This window comes from Anomalospiza imberbis, chromosome 2, assembly GCF_031753505.1.
Source record: "Anomalospiza imberbis isolate Cuckoo-Finch-1a 21T00152 chromosome 2, ASM3175350v1, whole genome shotgun sequence".
In the NCBI taxonomy this organism is placed as follows: Eukaryota; Metazoa; Chordata; class Aves; order Passeriformes; family Viduidae; genus Anomalospiza; species Anomalospiza imberbis.
The window spans coordinates 38,762,257-38,774,574 of record NC_089682.1 but is presented as its reverse complement, the minus strand read 5'-3'; the positions used below and the strand labels follow the sequence as shown (position 1 = coordinate 38,774,574).

The 12,318-nt window shown below is 39.1% G+C and overlaps 1 protein-coding gene across 1 annotated transcript in view; it reads right to left on the bottom strand.

Moving 5' to 3' along the window:
• The window catches only part of ROBO1 (roundabout guidance receptor 1), a 643,691-nt gene that overhangs the window by 598,447 nt on the left and 32,926 nt on the right, over positions 1–12,318 (bottom strand). Inside the window, exon 2 of the mRNA XM_068180592.1 lies at positions 868–1,008. Coding sequence (XP_068036693.1) covers positions 868–955 — 88 coding nt within the window. The 5' untranslated portion in view covers positions 956–1,008. The remainder of the gene's footprint in view (positions 1–867; positions 1,009–12,318) is intronic.

The window sequence follows — 12,318 nt, the reverse complement described above, 5'->3', positions numbered from 1 at the left end:
ACAATGTATTCAAAATGGAAATTAAACCAGTAAAGTCTTATAGATTATTACTCAGATTGAAAGCAGAAAAAGCAACAAGTAAACACCAGCATGTCACTTATTTTCTATATAGTTATTGTGTTTTCCTGAGAAGCTGTACATGATTAGCGGAACTGAACAAAGTTTGTTTAGATTTTTCTTTACAAATATTGAAAATTATTCAGAATTACTCGAAAGCTGCTTTTAGAGATTTATTCTTAAACAAAAACCCAATACAACATTTTGTTTCCTTTGTGTTACGAGAACACAATTCCATTATTTGCTGAAGTGATACAGGTTCCCTATTTTACCACCACCTTCTTCATAAACTTGTGCAGTATATTGCCATTTTTATACACACTACTCCCCTCTGCCCTGGTAAGAATTACTATATGCAAGCACCAGGACAATCCCTGATCTCTGGGCCTCACTGAAACACTGCATTTCAGCATTCCCCAGCTGCTATTTTGCTCTTTCTTCAGGAAGGTTCTCTATAGGTTTCCAATTTTCTTTGATATTCAGGTCTGTTTCTGCATTCTATATCTTCCCCCCACCAACTGTGTTAATCAAAGGAATGCTTTAATAGCCACCTTAGCCTTCTCATATTTTCATACCACTCCTTTTCTATATTTCCCTTTTCAGTCAAAATAACCCAAACATTGCAGCACCAACAATACAATTAAAATACCAAATTCTGTGTGTTACTCAAGCAGATAGTCTCTCAACTTTCTTAACTCCACACATACACAAGTTTTAACACCCAGAGAGAACTTCAGGTATATTCATGCACACACTCACATGAACAACAAACAAACCATGAGCATTTATGTTTAAATAAAAGGTACCTACCTGGAATGAGCTGGCCCAGTAACTGATGGCATCTGGAAAGGCTGAATACAGCTACTACAGCCAGAAAAGGATAATGTTTCCATTTCATGATGTGTCCCTCCTTGCATTACACCAGCTCGGCAGCGCTGACGTAAATGTCACCTGCGATACGCCATGGAAATAAGAACAGAAGAATTAATGACAAATTGAGGTACTTATAAATATTTTTGTCCAGAGTAACTCTATGAAGAACGCTGGTTTCAATACAGCTTAACTATTAAAACAATGTCAAATTATCTAACAGTTAGGCACTAGAAAACCACAACCAGAATATCAGCTATCCTTGCAGAGCAGACAACCCCAAACCAGATGTTTTAAAGGGAGACATGAGGAGCCCTGTAGTGCACATATGTGTTTTAAAGTGCTGCAAGTTGTTTGGTTAAGTTATTAAAGAAATTGCTCACTTCAGCAGGATAATTAAGTACATGTTTAATCCATCTCAGTGCTGGAAATACTTAAACCCTTGCATAAGTTGAAAACACTGTCAAGACTATTCAACTTACTATGAAAGCAGGGTTAAAACTTCACTTTAGTCTTCTTATGAAATTATGTTTTGCTGAAGGAAGATTAGGGATAATTTTACCCAGTAATAACTTGGACAGTCAAGACAATTTTCTGGTGAGTTTCTATGTTCTTAAGGGCAGAAAACTCATCTGATTGACAGGAAAATAGACTCTTAATGAAGGAAGACAATATTTTGAATTAAAAAATCAAAAATAAAAATATTTTTTTACCAAAATTTGACTTTCAGATGCATCATTCTGGCCACCAATTTAAAAAATTAAATTAAAGAGCATTCACAGCTTTACTGGTGCTTAAAAGCCATCTCTGCTCATCCTACTAATTTGTTTACTCTTCACCTATACGTTAGTGCTTAGTATAGACTTGTCCAGAAATCATGGAATTGTTGGGGTTGGAAGGGACCCCTGAAGTTCATCCAGTCCAGTCCCTGGCCAAGGGAGGGTTAGCTGGAGCATGTTACACAGGAATACATCCAGGTGGGTCTGGAATGTCTGCAGAGGGGGAGACCCCACAGCTTCCCTGGGCCTCAGGCCTTGTTTTCAGCCTGTTCAAATGCCTCTCCTTTAAAGCTTCCTAAAACACATATGGTGTTTTTCAGATGAGTTCAGTAGATTTCTAAAAGCAGTAAAATGTTTCTTAGATAATTAAATACACACAATCTCAAATCTGATTGTTTCATTTTGAGTGGTTGGTTTTGGGGGAGGTTCTTTGAGTGTTTAGTTTTTTTAAAGGTCCTTTCTCTGAATACAAACCCAAATGCATGTGAATGCATACATTCCATAGTATCTGGGGTTCATGTCAAGATCTTGATAATCCTGAAGATCAGGATGTCTCTCTTCAAGATGTCTCTTTAAAAGAGACACTGTTTTTAAGTGTCAAGTTATGAGATGCGCCAAATTGCCCGAACCTAACGAACAGAGACCATAAAGCAACTGTAAATCTGATGTACATTGACACATCAAAATCTACTCCAGCAATAAATAGTGTTAGATCTTGATAATTTTACAACTACACTTATTTCACTCTCCGTGTCCTCCTTGTAGTTAATGTATATTCAGAGATGACCAGTTTGAATGATGAATCCTACATTATTTAAAATCCAGTAGACATAATTGTAATAGTGAAGAAAACTTCACTTGTTTGTGCTGTTGGGACAGAGGAGTTAAATCTGTAAACCTAATACATATTTAATGACTACAGATTAAAGAGTTGCATGACTACTGGGAGCACTCAGTGCCACCTGACATTTTTGGATGTTCAAAAATGCATAAATAAGTTTCATATGAACAGATTCAATCTCCTACACATGTTGCATTTTAAATTTTCTTTTTGTGTTGTACCCGTGCCTCTACTATCTTAGTAACTAGAAATAATAATAATCCATTTCCTATTACAGTTACCTGCATCCTACAAAATACTTTATTTCATTTTTTTCTCTCATTTCAACCACACTGCACATGACAACTCCCTGTTCCTTCCATTCTCATTCTTTTAATTTCCCCTATCACTCATATGGCTGCTCTTCTGTTGCAAACAGCTTGACATCTCTTAATGGCAGAGTTAACTGCAATTAATGGCCAAGGTGTTACATGCTGCTGTATTTGCTGTCCATGGTATGACTCCAAATCTGAAATTTGCAGGCTCAGGCCCTTAGAATATCCATCTCTTTCTCTGTACAGTAATATAGGTTTACTCTGTAAAGCTATTTACTACTTTGGTTTCAGATTCCTATTGTTTCTTCACCTTCACTTTCTGCTATGAACACAAGACTGAATGTTGCTTCTAACACAAGGATGAAGAGGCAGCCCTTAGATTTTTCTTCTTCAAACAAAACTAGAGGAATAACATTTTCACTTCAATATTTGTTTTCTCATTAAAATATGGGGTAAAGGAATACCGAGGTGAAGGAGGAGGAGAGGGAAGAGGTGCTCCAGGTGTCTGAACAGATTCCCCTACATCCCATGGAGAGGACTATGCTGAAAAGCAGGTATCCATACTGCAGCCCACAGAGGGCCCCCAGTGAATGTTCCATGGAGAAAGCTGTAGTCCATGCAGGTACAAGTTTATCCTGAATGATTACAGCCAATGGGAACTAACTACTCTGGAGCAGAGTGTTGCATCCCAGGTTTGGGTTCACATTATGGGTTTTTCCTTTGTTAGTTTTCCAGTTCTCTGTACCCTCGTGCATCCCCCGAGTTTTCCCCTACTCCTGCGATTTCCGTGCCTGTGTTCCCGTTCTCGTGGTCCCACTCACCCCAAAGTCTCGTGTCCGCCCCTGCCGTGTTCCCATTGGTCGCTGTAGTGCACGTCATCACCACGATGTCTGTACCCATTGGGCGGGAGGACTCCCCGTCCGCCCTGTCCCTTCCCTATTTGATCCCACTCCTCGGCATGCTCGAGGCCATTTGCGTCCATGCGAAGCTGGGAGCGGCTGCAGCCTTTCCATCGCAGCTCTCGCAGCCAATAAAGCATCCAGCCGCCACGCGGACGGATTTGGACGAATTCCCTGCCTCTTTGTTTCTTCCCTCGCGCCCACAGCAAAGCGCGGCCATCAGCCCACCCCGGAGCGCGACAGCAAAAGCGCCCGGAAACTGCGGCAAGCCCCGGCCCCGACGAAAAGCTGAGAAGCCCAAGCCAGGCATTCGGGAGCTGACCGGGGCAGACAAAAGTAAAGAGCAGCCGCAGCAGAGGGAAAGTATGAGGAGGAAGAATGAGAGGCATAGAGAAGCTCTTATGGACTGACCACATCCCCCTGATACCACTCCAGGGAAAGGTGGGGTAGCAGAGGTAGAAGAGTTGAGGATGAAGAGATGGAGTTGAGGCTTGGAAAAACATGAAAGGTGGGAGAGGGAGGATTTGAATTTTTGTCTTTTTTCTCACCATGCAACTCTATTTTAATAAAAAATAAATTTTGATCTTTAGCCAAGGCCAACTAACCCCAACAGTAAAGTTGCAGGGAAGAGGTGAATGCCAGGAATATACCTGATGGCACTCACCTTCTCTTTGAGGTATGCCATGCACAAATCCAACATTTTGTCTTTCCATACCTCTCTCTTGCATTTACTCAACTGGTAGACTATGACTTCTTTTTAATCTCTGTATGTGACAGAGCTCCACAGGGAGCTCTGACAATATGTGCTTGGCTGTTTACTTAAAAGCTTTTCTACCCTCTTATTCTACTTGTAGGCTTATGCTTAAAATATATTTCACTCTAAAGCTGGAAATAATCTCACCATCATTAAAAATAATATTCTTACAGAAAATTTCAGTGAAAACAGCTTTCATGAAGCCAAATAATTTTAACAGGAAAACAACATTTTTTTTAGTCTACAGTTTAAAAACAAATCCTCTAGGTATTCCTTGAAAACAATCCTGAATAGGAGGCCAATTCTCTTTATTTGGGGTACAGAGCTTCTGAAAGAGTAGCCCTGATCACAGGAAAGATAAAGTAGAAAGAGTTGTCATCAGAATGGTTTATCAGATAGAGGCTGAGTCCAGCAAAAGAGAAACAAGATCTTTCTTTTCATCATCTACTGCAACAGTGCCACAATTCTTGCACTACACAACAATGGAAGAAACACCCAGAAATGTACTGCAGCCAAAGGGACTCAGATGCAATTCTCTGCAATTAGTTTTTCAGTGTCTGGCCTACAAAACTAATGCTGCAGAATAGTGACTGGCACTAATTAGATGTTGCCAGTGACAGGAGAAGGATGCACTCACCACAGACACTTCAGCTGGCCTGAGACCTCACCTCACTCTGTATCAAATGGCCACAGACCCTCACCAGAATGTGCAAGAAAAGATTCAGACCCAATGCCTTGTCCAGAGTACACAATGAAGATAAACACTGGCTTCTCTATGACATTATAATCATTAAAGAATCAATGGCAAATTAAACTGCACAAGCCCAGAGGGGAAAGAAGTAGCATGGTAAATGCAGGGAAAAGGTTCAATCAATTTTTTCCTCCACTTCCAAAGTCTAGTGCTATTTATCACTACAGCCAGTGTAGAAGCAAAGGCATAAACAAGATCAAACCAATGTTGGCTTTATTTTCATGTCTTTAAGGATTTTGGTTTCTTTTTTTCCAAAATATTTGATAACTATTGATACTTCTCTTAGGTGACCAGCTTCCTAAGACTAGATTTTGATAGGCTCTTGAGTAGAAAGAGTGGACACAAAAGTCAGGTAATTAAGATTCTAACTTGTAAAAATAATTTCCCTTTATGAAATATATGCACTTTAGTAAATATTATGCTAAAGAGGATTGCTTATCTACAGAAAGGCAGAATTTGGATTTGCCTTGTACCCAGCCATTTAGGAGTGGACTAGTAAACTTTCACCAAAAGAAGAAAACAACAATAGAAAATATTCCTTCTGAAACAAGGTTAGCTATTTTTGAAGTGGAATTTTTTAAAGCTTGTCATGCATTTTTAGGCCTGCTGGTAGTGGGTGGTCCTTCCCTTACTTTCAATTCCCTTGCCTATTAGTCAGACACCCAGTTATTTGGTCATCTCTGTTTAGACTGACACTACTTCTAAACTTAGTCCTCTCCTGTGTCTCAACATCAGTACAGTTATAGATCACTGAAATTAAGAACTTCCCTTTACTATTTTAAACATCCTGTCTATGTTAAACTAAATTTATTTAATATTCCAAAAGGAAGCTCTGCCCTATATTGTCTCAACTCTGTACATTTAGGAACAAAAATGACAGAGATGATGAACTAGGGAGAAAAGTCTGGTTAGCTCCTTTTTTGCTATAAAGTGAATCTACTCAACCAAGATGAAAGCAGCTCAAAAACATAAATTTATTTAAACCAGAGTAGTTATCAGTATAACACATCTATGGATGCGGACTGTCACCCTTTCAGTGACAATTTCAGCAGACATTCATGAAGCTCATCTTATTTAATCTTTTAGTATTCCTAGACATTTGCATTTTTAGAACCAACTGGTAACAATTGGTTTTAACAGCTATGATGCAAAATTTGCACTTAAAGCTGTGGTTTGCTTGCTTTTTTTAATGCAGTGAGAAATCCAAGAGTAAAATATTTGTCATTAATAATAGTAATGTATTGAATGTGTTCAATTTACATTTGTAAGCTGGCAGGTGACAAACTTGTATGCATAACAGTCTCACCCAGATTCTGACTTGATTTCTATATGGTATTTTTACTGCCTAAGCAATACCACAGGAATGGTTCATCTACTATAATTAAAATTAAAAAGAAGTTGTGTCTATGCTCACCCCCTTGTACTTAAGCTCAGTCTGAGGCATCAGACATGATAAAAAAACCCAGTTTTTCTGCCACCAGTTCCTTGACAGATGCACAGAAGAGACTCCTGAGAACCGGAAGAAAGCAAGGGTTGCTCCTATCTTCAGGATTAAGGATACAGTGAAGAGCAGGCCTCTTAGCCTCATCTCAAACCCTAAGAAGGTGAGGTATGAACACATTCTGGAGACCATCTCCATATGCACGGAAGGACGAGAAGGCGATCAGTAGTCAGCATGGTTTTATAAAGAAAAAAATGTATTTAAGCAACCTGAAAGCTTCCTGTAATGATTGGCTTGGTAGATAAGGGGAGACCAGTGGGTATTGTTTATCTTGACTATAAGAAGGCCTTTGATGCTTTATCCATAAGATCTTGGTAAAGAAGCTGATGAAGTACAAACTAGATCAGCAGAGAGCAAGGGGGACTGAAAACTGCCTGAACTGTCAGGTTTAAAGGATTGTTATCAGCATCACAAAGTCCAGCTGTACATCCAGTCCCTTGCAGTACATCCCAAGGGCTGCTACTGTTTAAAACCGAGTCCAGCTCTGTTTAATATTTTTACCAGTTACCTGGACTGGGTAGGACTGATTACACCCTCAGCAAGTTTGAAGGTGACAAACTGGGAAGAGTGGAGCATGGTTGTACCACTATCCAGAGGGACCTCTGCAGGTTAGAAAAATCTCATTCAATTGAAAGAATAATCCCAAATCCTGCACTGGATGAGGAAGAATCTAAGGCACCAGTATACCCTAGAGGGCATCTACCTGGAAAGCAGCTCTGCCAAGAAGGACTTGGTACTCCTCCTAGACAAAAAGTTGAGTAGCAATGTGCTCTTGCAGAAAAGAAGGCCAAAGGTATCCTGGACTAATCTGGGAAAGCTCTGACAGCAGGTAGGAGTTCCTCCTTCTCCCTCTCCTAAGCAGAGGCAAGACCACGCCTGGGGTGATTTACTCAGCATTGGGCTCCCCAGTACAAGACTGACAGTGGAGCAAATTCAGCAGAGGGGCACAAAAATGATTAAGAGATTAAGAATTAGGAAAATCTGTCATTTGGGAAGAGGCTGGGACTCCTCAGTCAGCAGAAAAACTGGAGAATATGATCCATGTGAGACAATCCTTGCTGTGATGGAATGAAAGAGCCAAGCTCTTGGCAGTGGTAGCCATTGACAGGGCTAAAAGCACAAGAAGAAACACAGAAACTCCACTTAGAAAAAAACTTCTCTAAGGGTGAATGCACAGTAGAATAGGCAGCCTGGATAAATGTGGTTACTCCATCCTTAGATGCAAAACGTGATAAGTCACAGTCCCAAGCAAGTAAATTATCCTCTCCCCACCTCATCTTTAATTATCCTGCTTCCAGGCTTAGGAACACTGCATCAAAATCAGCAATCCATATTCTGTTTTTGGCAATAGACTATTATAAAGTGTCCAGCCCTAAATGAAGAAAGCCTTTCTCACTGAAAATTGGTCACAAAATGCTTAGAAGTTGTAGCGCAGGGTAACTAGAAAAAGCTGTCAGCATCAAATGGTCCTGGTGCAGGGGCAGATTGAATTAAGATAGCATGCTGGGGATGTTCTTTAGGGCTTAATAGAAAAAAATATAATATGAATACAAAAGTCATTTATTCTGTGAAAAGCCCTCAATTCACTGTCAATAAATAGAAAGTTGAGGAGGATTGTGATGACATTTTTAAGGGAATAACCTTATGATCCCACAGGGAAAGAGAACAAGCAGATAGATGAACATTTAAATATGCTATGCAATGTTGTAAGCTATGGCCTGTCATCACTGTGATAGTTGTGTTCAGGTTGATTATTCCCCGGGAATGCAAAAATCAATTCTAACTTGCAGACTATTATTTTGCAGAGACCCTCGGTATTGCAGATTTTGTTCTCTATTTTATCTTCAGTCACTCTCAGGGGAGCAATCAGAGGCCAAAAGGTAATTGGTAACAGTCACCAGTGAATTCACTGAACAAAACTTCCCTCAAATCCAGAAAGTGATTTCATTCTGCTAATTAGCTTTTTTTTTTTTTTTTTTTTTGTGGAAACTGCTGATATAGCTAAAAGCTGGGGGACGAGAGGGGAGAAGTGAAGAGCATGTGTGTCATCACTTTCAATAAGCTATTCAAGAGAGGGAGAGACATCAAGGTCTTAGCTAAGAGTTTAAAAGTGCAGGGTGGTCTGTGTGTGTACACAAAAGTGCCTGAGTGAGACAAAGAGGTGATGGGGCTTTAGAGATCTTTGGTCTCATAAAATTTACTTCAAACCTAGAGCAAGGAGACACTTTGGGTTGTTCTTCCCAATAGTAACCAGGCATCCTCACATAACTCACGCTCAGAGAAAACAGAATTTCTCTATAATTAAAATAAGCCTGCCAAAGGAACAGAACTACCATCAACAGCAGCTTCAGCTGACTGGCTCCATGCAAACTCCAAAACACAAGACTTTTGAAACAGCTGCTTGGGGTGGGTTTTAATGCAGTTTGATATTTTTCAAAATTTTATTGCCTGTGATCAGCCTGGGTCTCCCTTTTTGCACAATTAGGCCCTGTCTATTAATAAGAACAAACAAGCAAATGGGAAACAAATCCTGTAGTAACTAACAGCACTACAGAAAACCCTATGACAAAATGAATAGAATTCAGACTTGGATTTGGATGTGGTACCACATTCAAAATATAAAGCAGCAAAGGGAAAGTAAAAGCCAACAAATCACTAACTGAGGCAAAGTCTCTGCAAAAAAATTGCAGATAGTCATGAGACTAAAAATGATTAAAAAGTTAATTCTCTATAAGGTTGCTACATTTAAAAATCTTTGCCTTGTTATAGTGAGATTTTTCCTTTTTTGTGATTCAACAACCAGGAAATAAAACTTTAACATGATTTTGAACCCAAATTGCAAGACTGCCAAACATCATATACTTGTCTATACTCAGAAGAAAGCATGTATGGTATGAAATAATTTTCTCATAATTTCTCAAGCATGGGAGTTTCTCAATTCAGAAGTTTCCTACTAAATGCCAGGAAGAAAGTGGTGCCTGACTCCTATTAGATCAGATAATTCCACTTTCCATTTTACAAATTCCTTTTGCACATAATTGGTGTGAGAATAAAGTACCTCCAGTTCAAACAAATAGCTTCCTTCAAGGAGGTTGGAACTTGAAAGAAATGCTATCTTTTGAAAATAATCTAAATACATGAGAAATTCAGTAACAGTGTAACGAGGCCAGTGTTTTCCACCACAAAAATTTTAAAACCTGGCAAAATGTTTAAAAATTTTATGCACAACCAAGGATTGATGTTAATAATGCAAAAACTCTTATACTTTGCATTACTGGTGCACTATCTCCTTTTGTCCTTTGGCAAATTAAACAAAAGACTCGTGTCTCAGCTACCAAGACTTTCAAGGGAGTGTTTGGGAACCGTGTTCTCTACAACTATACACTTATCACTTTTTTAACAGGAAAAAAAATTATTAATGCCTTGATGCAATTCGTAGTTTCTTGATTTGTAAGAAATACTGACAGCTTTCAAACACTATTAAGTAGTGGACATTTGAAGAAGTGGCTGCTGTCAAAAGTGCTTCCAAGTAGACTCACACTAGAAAATAAACATTTGATAGAAAGAAAATCCAGCGTCTGAAAGGTTAAAAAAAACCCAACAAAAACAAACCACTCCTTTTAACTGAATTTTGACTTCTGTTATACCTGATGTAAAAAAGCAAGGGTTTTTCAAAGGCATTAAGCTTTAAGCATTCACAGTATCTTTGAATGTCCTCAGCAGCACCAGAAAAGAGGGATTCAATTTTCAAAGATAATTGTGTCAGATAGCTGTCTCATCCCCTTTCAGAAACAATCTGATAAATACCTAATTACCAGCCAAGTGATTTCAGAGCCACACAGCTGGGCCTGAGAAAAGGCTACAGGGAATGACAAGGTCCCCTAAAGCCATCAAGAGCAAGAGGCATTTGGTTTGTGAATTACTTCATTTATTCAGCTGATAAAAATGTAAAGAAAGTCCCCAGAGGAAAGAAAAAAAATCATACAATGTTGAAATAATAAATAGAACCAATATTTAACCAGAGAGGTAAAATATTTTCAGATAACACAGAATTGCATACTACAGAACAATTGCATTCCAAAATCCACACTAGTAATTAGAGTCCTTAAAAATACTCATTTTTTCCACAAAACATTTGTACAGTACTCAGATGAACCTTGTATTTTCTTGATACTGCTGTGCAAGAGGAAAATTGCCATACAGTAAATTCATATTGCAGTTTTGTTGCAAACTGGAAAAACATTCTGATCTTAAACAATTATAGTCCTGCCTGTTTGGCTGTCCTAGCTGCCAAACAAGAAAGAATTTATAATTTTTCACCAATGTTTATGAACTCTGTCATTCTTCTTGAAAAAACTGGTAATACAGCAATGCTTTCTGAAAATACCAAGTCTCTTCACTTTTAAGTTATCTCCACCAATTAAGAAACCCCGCAGGTATTTCATGTAGCACCTCAGATTTCAGTGAATCTTTTGAAAATCTACATTGTCAAAGTCAATCCTGTAATCTTGCTGAATTCCTTGTGCTTGTAGAAATGTTGACCCTTATTACATATCCTAAACGTTAATGAATTAGAGAGCCTGAAATATCAAGGAAATGATGTTGAGTTCAGAATCACAGATGGGAAGGAGAAGATTACTGATAATGCTTCCACAACATGAAGCTGAACAAGTTATACATTCCTCAGGCTTTTGTGAAAATGCAACAGATCTGGGGAGGTGATGTCAGAAGGACCTATTTCTCACCTAACTCTGCTCGATTGGAATTCTGCACATGTAAGGAAATGAGGATAGTCATATCCTCGGGGATATGCAAACGAGGATCTATGCAATTCTGTAAGTCTCACTCACAGAATTTAAAAATGAGGACACAAGAAAGTCTTGCATGTACATACTGGAGGTGTGAGTCAGTGGCTAATGTGAGGGATCAGACTGCCCAGGAAAGTGGTGGAATCACTACCCCTGGAACCAGTTAAAAGACATGTTGATGTGGCACTTTAAGACATGGGTGAGTGGTGACCTCAGCAGTGCTGAATGAAGTTGGACTCAGCCTTAGGGGCCTTTCACAATCTAAAAAATTCCACAATTCTGCAACAAGGATTTAAGCCAAGCTTGCTTGCCTTTACTCTGCTACCTCACAGTAGTGATCTCACAACAAACAGCATGACAGTTTTCAAGCCTGCTCTTTTCTGACTCTCAGCTAGTAAGTTTGAACATTTCTGCACGTGTCATTATTCACCTTGCACATAAACACGAAGTAAAGCTGTCTAGAAAGAGCTGACACTGTTAGCATTTAAGTTCCAGCAGTCAGGCATGCATATTCAGTGGGGCACGAAGCAAAAGGTCCTGGGGTTTTGCCTGCCTGAAAATTAAGACATGATCTCAGGTCACAGCTTTGGCATAACCACTGTTCTGAAACTGTTTAAATTATGGAAGTAAAAGTCCTGGATGAATTCTCCCCTGCAACTTCATCTGAGAAAAGAGGTCTGAGTGCAAATCACACAATGCAAGGAAACACCCAGACTTCTCTTCAGTATACAGTGAAACCTTTGT